This window comes from Neltuma alba, unplaced genomic scaffold (genome assembly GCF_004799145.2).
Source record: "Neltuma alba isolate B1F8T4 unplaced genomic scaffold, ASM479914v2 tig00010901_pilon, whole genome shotgun sequence".
NCBI classification, from domain to species: Eukaryota; Viridiplantae; Streptophyta; class Magnoliopsida; order Fabales; family Fabaceae; genus Neltuma; species Neltuma alba.
Window position 1 is genome coordinate 242708 of NW_021635684.1, and position 17073 is coordinate 259780.

Here is a 17073-nt window from a genome sequence, read left to right on the forward strand (position 1 = left end):
AAATCATAATAGTAAAAAAGAATTAAAAGTAACAAATTTTGTGTATATTTCTTATATTTCTAAGATTTTTATTAATAAATTTGAGGTTTATATTTAATGATACAATCAATTTCAATATAAATATATTAATCAATCATCAAAATTTTATGCAGTTTCCTCTCTTTACAAAAGTTGTAAGGAGTGCGAATTATTCATCAAATTCTGCATGTTAAAAGAAATAATTCTCAGTTAAATAATATCCAATGAAGACAAGAAAGTTATGGAAATTGGAATCACTTCCTTTTTCTATAACAAAAGCCATAATGAATCACTTTTCTTCAAATGGCGATCACCACCATATATTAAAAGTGATTTTGGCATATTGGTTGGATGTCTAAATCGCTTTTATTTTTTTTAATTTTGAATTTCCTTTTCTCTTTTCATGAATATAAAGAGGATTTAGATCATTGAGGAACATCTTTTAATTCCCTTCTAATTAAGTCAACTAATTATACTGTTACACTCATAATTCTATGGTTGCAACATAAACATGATTTGATAGTAACTTTATTCGAAAAAATAATTTTAATAAGTTTATAACTATACATACATAAATTCTATGCATCACAGAGCTTAGAAAATGAATCATATCAATAATAACTTATAAATATATTTTAAATTAATAAAAAAAGTGATCTTTAAACATAAAAGCTAAAACATACCTATTGCCAATTAGTATAATGAATAGTTTTCCTCATTCTCTTATGCATACCACCCACCTCACTCTCTTCAAAATTTGTCCGAAGTTTTTTTTTTTTGAAAAAAAAAGTTTAGACCTGTTTATTACCAATAGCAAAAATAGCCAATGACCATCTACTAGCACAAGATGTGCTTTTTGTGACCTCAGATTTGGAGTTCTCAAATCAGACTTTAGGCCTGCCTTAAAAATTCAAGAAAATAGGAAAAGTATAATTATCAAATTTATTAAAAAAATCTACATTATTCTTACTCCAATGTTTTGATTCCAAAGTCAACCTGTGAATTATTCTGACAGGAATTTGAATTTGCATTTAAACATCCATTCAATTAGTTTTGACCATATATAATGAGCATTCAAATATGCATTTAATATTAAACTGTAGCATTTTCTAAAATGACCTAAGTATTTTAAACCGAAAAATGAGTCAATGGCTCTTCCGTTTGGTGTTGATAAGACCGCTCAACATAAAATATTTGGGATTGGTCATCTCAACTTACTCCACCCAATGCAAATGCGCCTTTGCTTGATGTGCAAATTCCATCTCATTGCAGATTTTGCGGTTTAATATGAGCTATGATTAACCTCCTTCCTCAGATTCCCAAAACACCCAAAAAAGTTATAATTTTTTTATTTTAGGAAAAGAAAAAAGAGAATTAACAAAAAGAAGAATCTGATAATGGAACTAGTTGACCAAAATCATCTAGCCCTGTCGTCTCTCCCATTCATTGGAGTGGTTCCATCGTGAGGAATTACGTGTGCTGTCTTCTCTCTCTCCTCTTTTTCTGTGAAAGCACAATTCTGTGGAGTCGTTGTCCTGCAAATTGTTGGTTTAGTCTTTGTTGTGTAAAGCTCAGACTCCAACCAATCTGTTTTACGCACAAGCGCGAATGATATTTGGATATAAAATCTGAGATTAGCACACTCCTTTATAGCTAAGAAGGCCAAGTTTAGGCCACTGATTTGTATCAGAATTAATCACCCCACTATCTTTGCTTTCTTCTTTTTTTATTTCCCTGGAAAATAGTGAAGTAATCGTCGTTCTTCTTTGTTCTTTCTGCTTTCTGGGTTTCTTCACAGCTTCTTCAGTTTATGGGCGATCAAAGCTATCGTCTTTTTCAGAAGGGGTTGAAAAACAGAGTATATATTCACTGAAGACGAGAATAAGATGCGGGGTTTGAAGCTCACTGAACGGTTCAAGAGCACTCAAGTTCATGCCCTTTATTCTTCAGACACCAGTGCCATCAGCGAAACCTCTAAGCGAAGTAGATATCGAATCCAATCATTTGGATCAAAATCCAAATCCAGAATCAACTCAATCTCAGGAATTGACAAGAACCTTCCTTTTCCACTACCTTCTTCCGACTCCCTCGAACCCCCCATTGACCCTTACCTTAAACCCATAAATCTTGTTGAGACTTTGTCAGACATATATTCCCGCCTAGAAAATTGCCCACGGTCCCAGAAACCGTTGCTCTGCATCGAACAGTACTCTCTTCTTCGCTGCCTTGGAGACCTGAAGTTACTTCGTCGATGTCTCCAAACAGCCCGAGAGAACGCCGACGATATTCCAACAAAGATTGTGCTTTCGGCATGGCTAAGGTTCGAAAGAAGGGAGGATGAATTCGTTGGTGTCTCTTCAATGGACTGTAATGGGTACATGCTCGAATGCCCAAAGGCCAATTTAGCATCTGGGTATAGTCCGTGTTCGGTTGCAAGTCGTTGCCAGTGTCTCCATCAGCCAAATCAAGATATTATTACGATTTCAGAAGAAAGTGTGAATTTACCAGATGAAGAAAGTGATGTTTCATTCTGCATTGGTCACGAGGAAATTAACTGCGTTCGTTACAAAATCGCAGCTTTATCAGAACCATTTAAGGCTATGCTTTATGGTGGTTTTGCAGAGTCCCAAATGAGAAAGATTGAATTTTCGCGAAATGGTATATGTCCAGAGGCGATGAGAGCAGTGGAAATTTACAGCAGAACTAAAAGATTGGACCTTTTCTGTGTTGAGACTGTTTTGGAGCTTTTGTCTTTTTCTAATAGGTTCTGTTGTGAGGAAATGAAGTCTGATTGTGATGCCCATTTGGCCTCAAGTGTTGGTAATCTTGAAGATGCAGCATTTCTCATTCATTATGCATTAGAAGAGAGAGCTTCCCTTCTAGTAGGGTCATGTTTACAGGTATTACTTAGAGAATTGCCGAATTCTCTGTACAATTCTAGAGTGATCAAAATCTTCTGTAGCTCTGAGGCTAAGGGAAGTTTGGCCACAGTTGGGTATGCTTCTTTCTTGTTGTACTATTTCCTAAGTCAGGTGGCTATGGAAGAAAGCATGGCATCTAAAACAACACTGATGTTACTAGAAAGATTAGGAGAATGTGCCGTAGAAAAATGGCAGAAGGCCCTTGCATTTCATCAATTAGGCTGTGTGCTGCTTGAAAGGAAAGAATATAAAGAAGCACAGCATTATTTCGAAGCAGCAGCTGAGGCAGGTCATGTTTATTCTATGGCCGGTGTGGCTAGAACAAAGCACAAGCAAGGTCAACCATATTCAGCATACAAGTTGATAAGTTCTATCATATTTGAGTATAAACCAGCTGGGTGGATGTATCAGGAAAGGGCTTTGTATAATATTGGAAAGGAAAAGAGTTTTGATTTGGATTTTGCAACTGAATTGGATCCTTCACTTTCGTTTCCTTATAAATACAGAGCTCTGGCAAAGGCAGAGGAGAAGCAGATAAAGGCAGGAATTTTGGAACTGGACAGAATTATTGGATTTAAGCTCTCTCCTGATTGCCTTGAATTAAGGTGTTGGTTGTTTATTTCAATTGAGGATTATAAAAGTGCCTTGAGAGATATTCGAGCATTGTTAACATTAGAACCCAGTGTCATAACATCACATGGGAAGATCAAAGGGAAATACTTGCTTATGCTTCTTATCCGTAGGGTTCAGCCTAAGAGTCTAGCTGACTGCTGGATGCAACTATACGAACAATGGTCCTCTGTTGATGATATTGGTTCTCTGGCTATTATACATCAGATGCTGGAAAATGAACCTGGAAAGAGCCTTCTAGAGTTTCGTCAATCTCTACTTCTTTTAAGGTGAGGCTGTTGTTATCTTTCTTCGACTTTAAATTCATGTTTACTTGAGTTATTTCCTGTCTTGGACCTTCTGAGCATGCTTAAATTGAGGAAAACTGAAACAAATGAAATGTTTCATTTAAAGCAAAATGAAATCTTCTTTCCCTTCTTTTTACTTTCATTTTTGCCAATTCAAAAACATCCTTGAGCGAATGACTGGTTTATCACATTTAGTACTGCTGATATCCTTGTTACTTGTACCTAGATGCTTTGTTCATCTAAGGGCTTGTTGATATCTCTGTACAATGGAATTATTGTCTACATTCAGATGAGTTACTTTTCTCTTTGAATTTTTTAAGGTTAAACTGTCAAAAGGCTGCAATGCGTAGTCTTCGGTTGGCTAGAAACCATTCTAGTTCCATACAAGAAAGACTAATATATGAAGGATGGATTCTCTATGATACTGGCTATCGAGAGGAAGCACTGGCTCGGGCTGAGAGGTCCATTTCAATTCAAAGATCATTTGAAGCATTTTTTCTTAAAGCATATGTGTTGGCAGATGCTAATCCTGACCCTGTGTCTTCTTCAAATGTTATCCAACTTCTAGAAGAAGCTCTTAAATGTCCTTCTGATGGACTTCGTAAAGGACAAGTAAGTGATCTCTGGCTTGCTTCTGCTACTCTTATTGCTCATCAAATATGTATTCTAATATTATCTGATTGCGTGCTGCAATGTTTTGCAGGCGTTGAATAATCTGGGCAGTATTTATGTTGATTGTGGGAAGCTAGATCTCGCGAAAGAATGCTACTCAAATGCCCTTGCAATCAGACACACAAGAGCTCATCAAGGTCTGGCACGCGTTTATCATCAGAAAAATCAGCGTAAATCTGCGTATGATGAAATGACTAAGCTAATTGAGAAGGCAATGAACAATGCCTCGGCATATGAGAAACGATCAGAATACTCGGATCGTGAGATGGCAAAGTCTGATCTTGACGTAGCGACACAACTAGATCCTTTAAGGACATATCCATACAGATACAGAGCTGCAGGTACTTTTTGCCTTCAGTCCATGTTATCTGCTATTTACTTTGAATTGGAGTCAAAGTGGGGATAATTATATCAGATAATGCCATGATGCTCTTGGACTATGCAAATTTTGCTCATTTATCAGCTTTCCTGTGGGTGAGGAAAGTGGGCATCTCAAATCAGATGAACTCTATATTTTAAGTACTTTTGTGTGTGTGTGTTCCAAGGTTCCCTCAGTTGTTTGATGACTACGCTAAGCACTAAACCGTCGCACTTAGTACTGCTGCCCTCATTTTTAACATGAATTGAGATTTTTTAAACTATTATGAAAGGCTAAACTTTCAGTGGCATGATTATAAATTTGCATTAAATATGGATAATGCTTGATTTTGGTTTTTTGTCTTTTTGCTTTTGCATACAGTATAGTGAGGATTCAACTTCCTTGAAAAAGATTTATAAGACAATGAAGTTTTTGCACACTAAGTAAGGAGTTTCGCAAGTGCTATTGAAATTTAAAGCTATACGCACGCTTTTCCTCTGTTTTGCGATTGAATATCTCATTGTAAAGCAGTTAATGCAATTGAAATTTATTCGCTTGCTAAAGTCACTTGAACAATTGCCTGGCAGTAGCTTTTTCATTCAATGCATATCGCCATTTTCTTTATTAAGCTTAAGCTTATTAAATCCTTGGGCAACTTGTTTCCAGTAAGTAGTTCGTTAAGTAGTTGGCTGGATAGATATACCATGCAAAAAGGAAACATATTAGCAAATGCAATAGTAAGAAATTTTATTCTCCTTCCATCCTAAACAAGATCAGAATACATGTGCATATATTGCTGCAAAAGGATAATTAGGAAATAAAAGAATAACTGATGCAAGGCTTTTATATTCTCACATATAACCAGTACTTTAAAACTCTATTTTATGTTCAATTCAGAAATACACATATGACCTTTGACATCACGTATTGTACTGACATCCACTGTCCTTTATGACCAGTTATGATGGATGAGCAAAAGGAAACTGAAGCTGTGGAGGAACTCACCAAGGCCATAAACTTCAAGCCTGATCTGCAAATGCTTCATCTGAGAGCAGCATTTTATGAGTCAATGGGCGATCTAGCATTGGCTCTTCAAGATTGCCAAGCAGCTCTTTGCTTAGATCCAAAACACACTGACACACTTAATCTGTATCAGAGGACACAAAAATCGAGCTAATATTATCTCAACACAAACAGTCAAATGGTGAGAATGAGAAATCTTGATATGCTGAGCTGTTTTGTGTAGAAAATTGTAGGGACATTCAGAATGCTGAATCCCCCCCCCCCCCAAAAATCTCATAATATTCAGCTGAAATCTATACTTGGTGAGGAAAGAAGCGGAGAATATTGATTGTGGGTAGCCAAGCCAAAAAAAGCATGATGACAACATGACAATGGATAGATGAAAGTGATGAACTTATGCCTTAGGAGGATGATTCACGTGAAAACCAGATTTTCATACGAGAAACTAGATTGATATGTATTCTTGTGAGCCATGGCTCGCCAATTACACCCTCTTGTACAGTGACATATTTATAAGCAGATTCAAATATCTATTTCCCCACAAATTTACTTCATTTTGGTAGTTGCATGCTTTCGTTTTTTCCAGAGAATAGACTAGAATAGAATTTGTGTTCCCATGTTTCTGTCAGGGTATATCCATCAAGCACCAGTAGAAAGAACACTGCATCTCCAAATGGGCTTAAGGTAAATATTCATAAAATTTATCCATTTGTAATTTTTCTTGGTCCATTGTACTCAATGTTATTTATTAGCTTCTCAATACTCTCAATCGTTGCTGTGAAAAAAAGAGAAATGAAGGTACTTTGACCCAAAAAAGTGATAAAGAACAGGTTAATAAACAAATACACAACAAATCTCAAGTATTTACAAAGTCAATTCCACACAAGGATAAGCAGTCTCTTCGGCCCTCATTAGTCTTGTTAACGTCCATTGAAGAATCTGAAACAAACTTAAGATGAATGGAGAAAAAATGGCTTTAGAAAATGCTCAATTTAGGGGTTCTAATTTTCAACTCAAGTTTTCTGACATAATTTCTAGCTCTGCCCACCAAAGAGGAGATGATTTTGGTGTAGCTTCATCCGGCTCCATTGCTGTAATCTCCTTCAATGCAGCAGTAACTTCTCTCATAGTCGGTCTTTTCTCTGGGTCTGAATGCAAACATTCTTTCATCACTTGGAACCACTTTTCAATCTCTTCTTCTTTCAAACTGCTTAGAGTGGGAGCCAACACATCAATAAAGGGCTTCTTTCCCCATCTTAGATATTCAGCTGCCCAATCTGTAAGAATTCTGTTGTCCTCAGTGTAGGCAATCTTACCTGTTATCAGTTCAAACAGTACTAACCCAAAGCTATAAACATTTCCCTTTGTATATGCTAATGGTGTTTCCAAGAGCCGTGTGGCTGCAGAAGAACCCCTTTTAATGGAAGTAACAATGTCATTCCAAAAACTAAGATCTGATATTTTTGCAGCATAATCTTCAGTTAGGCATATAGATGAAGATTGTAGGTTTGTGTGAGCAATAGGTGGTGTTAGCTGATGCATATATTCAAGGCAGTAAGCTATTCCCATCGCTATCCTCACTCTCATTCCCCAGTCAAGTTGCTCTGCTTCTCTAACTGCGGAAGATACAAGAGTGGTGTCAAATCATAACTCTATTTGCCAGAAAGGACATGCTAGCTGAGGATAGCAAGTAAAGTTTGAACAATAAGCCACTCACCATGTAGATGTTCATACAGAGTTCCATTTGGAGCATATTCAAAAACCATCATTCTTGTGAACGGCTGCTTCTCCTCACAGAACCCTATTAGGTTGACAAAGTTCTTGTGGTTCACTCTGGATAATGTTTCTAACTGAAATCAGGAGAATGAAAAACGTTATAGACCTAATAGACAAATGAAATAAATATGACTACATTTATTGCTTGGCTACCTTCCTTCTAAATTGGGCTTCCATATGTTTTGACCAGCTTTGAGGTGAGATTATTGCAGTGGATACTACAGCTATCTCAACTCCACTGGAGAGAGTTCCCTTATAAATAGTACCCTCAGGAAGAGTTCCAATAATGTTGCTGAAGTCCTCACATGCTGCTTCAAGCTCTGCTCGTCTGAGACTTGGCACACCTAAATCACATATGCTAACTAAGCATGCATAGCCAACTCATTGTAAATAAAAAAGTAGCCACAGGCTCACAAATAGTTTATTCTCGTCTCCCCATACAAAAGTATTCTCAGCTTGAAATGTAGATTATGAACGAAGAACATATTAATCATATCTGTAATTCAATCCTTGTCAGTATCCATTCTTGTTTTCAACACAAGTTATGGACAGTTTATGCTCTGGCTATCTATACTTAAGCTCAAAAAGATTTCTCTTGAGAGGACATGTTAAATATTTATAATAAAATTAAACAATGGGTATGGAGTTTGAAGTATGTTTCTGATTGTATTCATAATGTCAACGTGAAGCAAAAAGACTGAGTGGTAGAAAGAACTAATTACCTGTAACAAAAGCTTTCTGCAGCTGCCCACTCAAACTTATGGGCCAAGGTTTTACAGTTACAACCTTGGCATTACTAAAGCAAGCAAAAGCAATTGCTGACACCAAAACCAAAAAGGAGAAAACACCAATTGTAGACCAAATTATCAGAGAGCGATGGTTTGGCTTAGAACTCCCTTGGTTTGAAAATGAAGCAGGAGAAGGAGCTGAAACCCCATGGGAATTTGGTGGAAGGGATACAACAGAAGGTGGATTTGCTGGTGATATTTCTGGAGTTGGTGCTATCATAGGGGAAGAAGTTTCAGGCGAAGGTGAAGGTGAAGGTGAAGGTGAAGGTGAAGATGAAGATGAAGGTGCAGGTGAGGGGGAGGGAGGAAGAAAAATGGAGGGAGATGATGATGGTGGAAATGATATGGGAGCTGATGCAGATGGAGAATTTGAGGGAGGTTCAGATGGTGAGAAAACTTGAGAATCTGGTGGTAATGAAGTGGGAGGACTTGATATTTGAAGAAGTTTCCTCTTGTACCTAAGATGAAAACACGTCACATCAAGCAATAATAAACAGCCTGATCAAGCAATAGCAAAGATTTTGAATTCGGGTCCTCCCAGTTTACGAAAGTGAATGTGCAAAGTGCATTTAGGGAAAGAGTGATACAAGAAAATATGCTTATGTATCTGACTAATAATTAGATTGGGGCTTACTTTTTGCTGTCTATATCACTCTAAATGTACGATTTATGTTCTTTCTGTGAATACAGAGAACGTGGGCCGGAAAATTCTGATCAAATTCAAATTTTGACATGGGCGGACTCAAAAAAATAATTTACTTACGGTTCATCACAAAATAGCTCTTGATAGAATGGATGGGATTTCTTTAAAATTCTGACAATCTTACTCTATAAAGAAGAGCCAAGAAGACACATCAGAGATGTCACTTACTTTTAGTTGTGATGAGTGTCTTACCTCAGACTAGATCTGCTTACACATGCTGCTTTTGACGGATCTTCATTTACATGAGATTCCGAAATCATCTTGAGCTCAGATATTTCTGGACTAAAGTTAGCCAGATAATCATTGTGGTCCAAGAAACTGCAATTGAAGTGTAATTATTATATAAGCTACTGAATTGGAACGGAAAAAAGAAGACAATAACAAAGGTTTTGGCATGAAATTGAGGATTTGGTTGACTTACAGGCTAGTCAAGGAAGGATTGGTTTCAAATGGAAATGAACCACTGAAGTTGTTGTGTCCCAAGTCCAGCACTTCCAGTTTCTCTAATTGTGTAATCTCATTAGGTATTTCTCCAAAGAAAGAATTGTTGCGCAGAATTCTGCAAACAAGAAGAGATTGCAAGAAGTTTGAAGAATTTGTATGTCTATAACTGGATCATTTAGTAATAGCAGAATTCTTACATGAATTTGATGTGAGTCAGCTTTGCAATTTCAGGGGCTATTGTTCCTTGGAGACACAGGTCTTTTAGATTCCTGCAAGTTGAATTATTATTATTTTAATGGAAAATTGAAGTATTATTAATCCAAGGAAAATAGGAAATCTACGGCCAACATACATTTTAGGGTTTATACAAACTTTTATCCTTCAAATTTATCCTCATTTTGGTTTTGGTCCCTTAAGTTTCAAACCATAAGTTTTGGTCCCTCAAATTTCAAACAATAAGTTTTGGCCCCTCAAGTTTTTTTTAATTTAAAACATTGGTCCCTATAATCTAATAAAAACTTGGACCATTTTTCCTTTTAAGGAACCAAAACCTATGATTTGAAATTTGAGTGACTAAAACTAGAACCAGAATGAGGACAAACTTGAAAGGCCAAATATTATATTAACCTTACATTTTAAGTAAAAACTCCACTAATAGGATGAAATGCATATGAACTGCCAAAGCAAGGTTTATGAAGCACATTGGTAGTTTAACTACTTTTTTATTTTTCAATTATCCTAACAAATATACTACCTACAATCCTTAATATAAGAGTTAGATGACTAATTTGGGGATATTAAGAAAATTAGTTGAGTTAGTTATTTATCACAAATATGCATTGGTCTTCATAAATTATCCTCTTTAATTATGTGTATTGGAATTACTACTTAGCAGAACCTCTTCCAATCAATAGAGACACCTTAAGGGAAAAAAAAAGTAATGGATCAAGGTTTTGTATTTGAGGCCATATCCAATCCCCAACTAATTCTTATATTGAAGATAGTAGGTAGTATATTCGATTTATATATAATTTTTTTTAAAATAAAGTTATATTGGTGTTAAGTTCAATTTCTCCTCGTCACTCTGAATTTTAAGCTCATAAGTTTTCTTCTCATCTTCAATCCTCTCTCTTTTTCCAAGTCTTATTGATGCAGCCTCTACCAAACACCGAAGAGTGGTGATATTAATACAAAATGGTTCAATACTGTTTAAGTTAGGTACCAAAGTACAAACGCACACTTGACTTTTTGCCATGTGTGCGTCCCACAATTTATGTGGTCCTCTAATGAATGGCACAGTTTGGCTCCAATTTGCTTGTTTGTTATATATTATATATCTCTTAAATAATCCATGCAACTAGCAGCATTATTACAGTTATTAATTATTATGTTGATCAAGCAACTATTGACTGAAGTCAATTTTAACTTGGCCATGGCCGGCCTTGCCAGAACTCATGTTTGCAAACTTACTTTTATAATTTTCACTACAAGGCTCTTTATATAATTTGGTAAAACATTTATATTAAAAAACTCTTTATTTATTTAATACCCACCCAGGCACCCACAATTCATGTATATGCCAATTATGTTGGATTGGAATAAACGTATAATGAGGGATTGCGGATAAACTTCCCATTTTTTTCTAGTCAAAACATGGCTGAATAGAATTCTTATTTTAAGAAAAAAACTTAAACAAAGATTATTTTTGAAAGTTCTTAAATTGTTCGACACTTCCATCTGGGAGAGCTGTTACTAAAACATTTTTATATTCACATGAATTTGAACTCGAGACCTCATGATTAAACAGTAAAAAACCCTTCTATTAGGACTAATATTTATTTAACTATTTTTTTTATTTATATAAAATAATACTCGCAGTCTTTAATATAAACTAAATTAGTTTTTATATTAAGTATTAAAGATAGTAATTTACAAATCCTTATAATAAAAGTGAGGGAGTAGCTTCTTTTGAGAGAAACGAGGGGTACAAATGAAATGTCTCATTTTCTAGGCAACGTATTAGTTGTGGTTTTTCATGTGCATGTTCCCACTTTTTGTTACAAACAATCTGAACATATTTTAGATGTGTTTAATGCTGCGCATTTATTTCCATTGTCTAAATTTAATTCAGATGATTTAGATTTTATTAATTTTAAATTAAAATTTAATAATTTTATCACAAATGAAGTATAATATAAAATAATACTAAGTTTATAATTATCATTATCAACTTATGTAAAACCAAGGTTAAATTATACATAAGATCTCTGAATTCTCATCCGCGCACATATAACGTCTATAGTCTTTAAAATTTTACAATCAACGCCCTTAAACTCTTATATTTATACATATAACTTCCCCTGAGGTTTTTTTTAATAGCTAAAACTAGTTAATTTTATTTTTTTTGAAAAAAATAGCATTATACATCCACCAATAGCCATATTTAATTCACATAAGGCAATCACAGCACCAAATCCGGGTCCATATTTACACTACAAAGAAATTGGAAGCTAACTCAAAAATCTATCCCCTAAAGAAGATTGAATACAGTTTTCAAAACATGGGAAATTTCAAAACTTCTTGATATAATTCATGCTAACTTTTAAGTTTATTTCCTTTGTAAGCGACCTCTCAATTTTGTTTCAGCTATAATTGAATTTAAAATTATACCGCTCTATTCCTTGCTATAAATATCTTATAACTTATTCTTACATACCAATAAATATATTAAATTGCCAAATTTTTTTAATTTTATCCTTATTAAAGTTCTCTCTTTATACTACCTCTGGTCATTAATATAAGACCCTGTTTGACTTTTATTTTAGTTCTAAATATAAGACCCCAATCCACTTTATCTCTATATTTACTCAATTTTTTCCAAGATAGTCCTTCTAATAATTATAGTTCTAATCAATACACTTGATTAGCAATGATATTTTTGGAAAGACAACATCTATTTAGGACAAATAACTAACTCAACTTACTTCCTTAATCTCCTCAAATTAGTCAACTGGCTCTTATAATTAGGACCGGAGGTAGTATTTATAAATCATTCTCATATCTCTATTTTCTTTTTTTCTCCAATGATAATTAATTAAAGATAAAATTGAAATACAAAAATTAAATATACTACAAATGATTTATATTTAGTATCAAAACTCACCCCTATAAATAACTTACATTTAGGACCGGATTGGTACCCCTTAACCGTCCTAAATATAAAAATTAGGAGAAATTTTTTTTAATCCTAACTATAAAAATTTAGTTGACTTTATATTTTAAATTTATAAATATTTTTTCACCCTCCCATTATTCTAAAAATTAGAGTAAAAGAATATTTTATGAAAACTAACGCATTTTTTTATGAGTAATTAAACTAATTAATTCTATTAATTTCTAAAAATTAGTGATTAGATTATTTGTGAGTTGTGATTAGAAGGTGAGAAGGGCACAGACAGAGCAGAGAAAACAGAGCATAACCCAGAAGAAGAACTTCCATTCTTCAAAAGACAAATAGATGATATAATTGTATTACTCACAATATAACGATTTTTCCCTCTGAACACTCCACTCCGAACCACGAACATGGATCAATGAATCCATCTTTAGCACTCCAATTCGATAAAGCTCCAAATGGGTCACTTACGACTCTGTCTCTGAACCTAAGCAGAGCCAAACCTGCACATTTGTTTTCGCCAATCAAATCAAACCCAAAATCAAAACCCATGAAGAAACAAACCCCGGCTAAACTTGGCTTAATCGATATGACTCAATCTGGTTCAGAATCGGTTCAGTTAAAGTGCAATACCTTGGGTGTTCAGAGACAGAGAGAGGCTCTCTTTTGTGGCCACCGAAAACAAAGAGAGCACCGCCATGAAAACCACCGTGCGCAGCTTCAAGCGCGTGAAACGCCACCCTTCTTCTTCTTGCATTGGAAGATTGAGAATAAAATAAAACTGGAAATTGTTACTGAGATGATATGATCTGAAATATGAATGGGTTTATAATGAAACAGAGGAAAAGGTTTGCTGAGACAGAGTCCAAACGAAGTGGCTTGTTTTGGATTTATATGCAGTGAGAGGCCTCTCTGCTTTAGCTTTTTAATGCTTCCTTTTACTAAATCTTGAGGCTTTTATATCTATTTTGTTTTCAAGTATATGCATTTTTCCTCAATAAAGCTGTGTGTTTCAAATATAATTTTGTTGCAAATATTAGGACAACTATATACTACCAAATATAATGGCTAATGATTAGACGATAACTACAAAATAAATATATGAGCAAATAGATAGTCAATTCTTATCAATTATAATCAATTAAAAGTCAATCATAATCTCTGTCATATATCAAAATAACGAGTTTTTTTAAAAACAAATCTATATAGTACTTACCAAAAGCATAGAATGATTTTAATCATCAATATTAGTATCAATCTTAAATATTAAATGCAAGACAAATTGCATTATTTACAAATCGTAATACTCATTTTCAAAAAAGAAAATTGGTAGGATACCCAAGAAAAAGTGTTTAGTTTTGTAATAACATCAACTAAACTAGAAAGTAAGAATTAGTACTTAGTAATATCAGTTTCAAAGTATAACTAAGTAAATTTTACTATTTGCAATTTGTTTGCAATCAATAAGTGTCTTTTGTTGCTATGTCCATCTTATTTACTTTAGAGGCCAACTTCTATAACTATATGCTTGATCAAATTTTAAGTGATAATTGGATTGAAATATTTAAATAATTCTACACATTTTCTTACAATACCTTATATATTTTTGGCCAAAAAATTATTTATTTGACCTTAACAAATCTCTTATTTTTCAAGATGCGTTATGCATATTTTTCCTGTTACATTAATTTTAAAAAATCTAAAATACTTAAAAAAGGAAGAATCATTTAAAAAAATAAAATGAAAAATGATAATGGTGTCAACTAAAAATTCAGAGATTAAACTAAAAATTAAAGTAAAATAATTAAAAATCAAAATGATAACTAAACCTAGCAAATACTTAGAATAAAGTGCTTTGATAGACTGCTTATACGTTAACCCAACATGGGCCAATTCCAAGTCTAAAAGATGAGGCGGTAGAAGTGAATTTTCTGCTAAAGATGTAATAAACTTAAATTTTACGTTAATGGCCACCTTCATATAATATTTTTAAATTAGGTGCAAAAAAGAATCTGAAGTGGTCCACACTCCACAATATTATTTGTATTTTGTACCATTTAATATTGGAGTATCTAAAATTAAATCATTTTTTTTATTTTTCTCATGGCCTAAGGCCTGCACAAACTTTTCAACCATTCAAATACTGTTTAGTAATCTTTTCAAAATTAGATCACAATGGAATGGGATGAAATATTTCAAAAAGATTTTGACATACCATAGTCATATCAAAACCGATATCAAAATTAATAAAATGGGTTAGGAAGTAAGAACTTTGTATTGTTATATAATATTTTATATTATTAAATTAATATATATAATTACTCAATTACATTTAAACTCGTCAGTTTTAAACAAGTACTTTCATTAGTTCATGATTAATTTGCCTTTAACGCACTTGATTTAAATTTGACTTAGATCACCTAGTTTTGATATTTTCTTATTTTAATCACAATTAAATAATTCATAAGTAAAAAAAATTCTTTGTTTTGTCTTTTTTATATAAACATAATAAAATATTTAATAAAATTTTGGTCATTATAAGTCCAAAATCATTCCAATGCTAACCAAAAAAAAATAAAGATTTGTTATTAGTGTTAGAATGGTATGAGTGCCATATGTGATGCGTGAAAGACAAGTACACAAGTTGGTGTTGGGTGTGTTAACAAAAGTGTAACTTTATATATTTTATATGAAACCCATAGAGAAAAAGATGTTTGATCTTATTTGAATATGACCTAAGATTAGATTATGTAGATTACTCCTTTATTTTTAGACACACACATAAAAAGTGAGAGCTTGTAGAATCAGGAGAGAAGAAATTAAAATAGATTAATCTAGCATAGAATTTATTTTATTCTTAAGCATAGTAATTATGAATTTTTAGATTTGGGCACAAAAAAGGACGAAAAAGGAGTAAAATTTTCTTTGTTTGAAGGGAAGATTGTATTTTTCTTCTCTTGTTTGACTTCTAGATTCAACTCCCTAAAATTTCAATGAAAATCACATATTTGTCATGGTTTTATTCCAATATAATCATATGCGGTTGATCACAACTATGGGAAATAGTCTTCCATAATAATCATCATTTCTTAAAAATTGGGATTTTATATTCATGATCTTATATACATGTCAATCCTTATTCCCATCTCTTTATTAATTTATTATCCTAAAAATATTAAATTGTCTATATGATCATTGCCATTTTATTAGTCCGTTTCATTTTCTATTACTTCATTCCATTCATGTCCTTTTCAACAACCAAACGGGTTGTAAGTGGAAAAAAAAGTGTGTTTACTTTTTCCTTACTGAAGAAGTATAAACTATTTCCCTACTTCATATGTTTATTATGAATTTAATTTTTATATAGCGTTTTTTGGACGCTTAGGTGTTTAAAGAAAATTGATTATACCATGATTAATTGTTAATCATATTGTTAACAATTTATCCTGTATGCTATTTATGTTTTCCAGCTAATTATGTTTTGGGTGTTTGGCTAACCTAAAGCATTTCTGAAAAATATTTTCATGAAAATCGAGATAAAATTCTTTTCACATATTTACATACTTATATACTGTAAAATTATTTTTAAAACTATGATTTGATTTCTATCTAAACACTTTTTGTTGACATAATATCAATGTTGATCGGAAGAATAAATTGCGAGTGGCACTTGATTGATTTGAATTAGGCATGTAGAAGTTCTCAAATCATAAACAATACGGCTTCTAATACTCAACTCAACGTAACACACAAGACCAGCAATATTTAGTTGAAATATACTACTTCCGGTAGTTAATATAAGAACTAGTTTAATATTCAATTTGGTTCTAAATATAAGACCCTAATTCACTTTATCTATTATATTTATTCATTTTTCTCAAGCTAGTTTTTATAGTAGTTGCACATATTAAAAGTTTCATCAAATGATAGTTTTAGTTAATACACATAATTAGCAATAGTAATTTATGAAAGACAACGCCTATTTGTATTTAAATTAGTCAACTAGCTTTTATATTAAGAACTAGAGGTAATATATGTATGGTGAAAATAGAGAATTCTTTATCGGTCATTGTGGGGACAGTATAAAAGGTGTGACTGATGACATTTTAGTAAATAAGATGTACTCCTCTGGTCCTTAATATAAGACCCAATTTTTGAGTTGGTTTTGGTCCTAAATATAAGACCCATTTCTCATATTTATCAATTTTCTCTAAATTACTCCTATAGATACTCTCTTACCCATAATCAAGTAGAAGAGGGAGAGGGGGTATTAAGAAA

General features: G+C 33.2%; 2 protein-coding genes across 2 annotated transcripts; one reads left to right on the plus strand and one right to left on the minus strand.

Moving 5' to 3' along the window:
* Positions 1–1506: 1506 nt before the first annotated feature.
* Positions 1507–6204, plus strand: LOC114759792 (ethylene-overproduction protein 1). Its single transcript, XM_028949044.1, has 4 exons — positions 1507–3838; positions 4177–4468; positions 4560–4869; positions 5846–6204. Exons 1-4 carry the CDS (start codon positions 1905–1907, stop codon positions 6061–6063), a joined length of 2754 nt encoding a protein of 917 aa, XP_028804877.1. The 5' UTR covers positions 1507–1904; the 3' UTR covers positions 6064–6204.
* Positions 6205–6726: 522 nt separating this feature from the next.
* Positions 6727–13570, minus strand: LOC114759793 (inactive receptor-like serine/threonine-protein kinase At2g40270). The gene is made up of 9 exons (XM_028949045.1): positions 13429–13570; positions 13160–13298; positions 9818–9889; positions 9598–9735; positions 9369–9494; positions 8408–8931; positions 7839–8029; positions 7627–7759; positions 6727–7525 (listed from the first exon to the last, which is right to left on the minus strand). The coding sequence occupies exons 1-9, from the start codon at positions 13550–13552 to the stop codon at positions 6918–6920; spliced, it is 2055 nt and encodes a 684-aa protein (XP_028804878.1). The 5' UTR covers positions 13553–13570; the 3' UTR covers positions 6727–6917.
* Positions 13571–17073: the final 3503 nt, after the last annotated feature.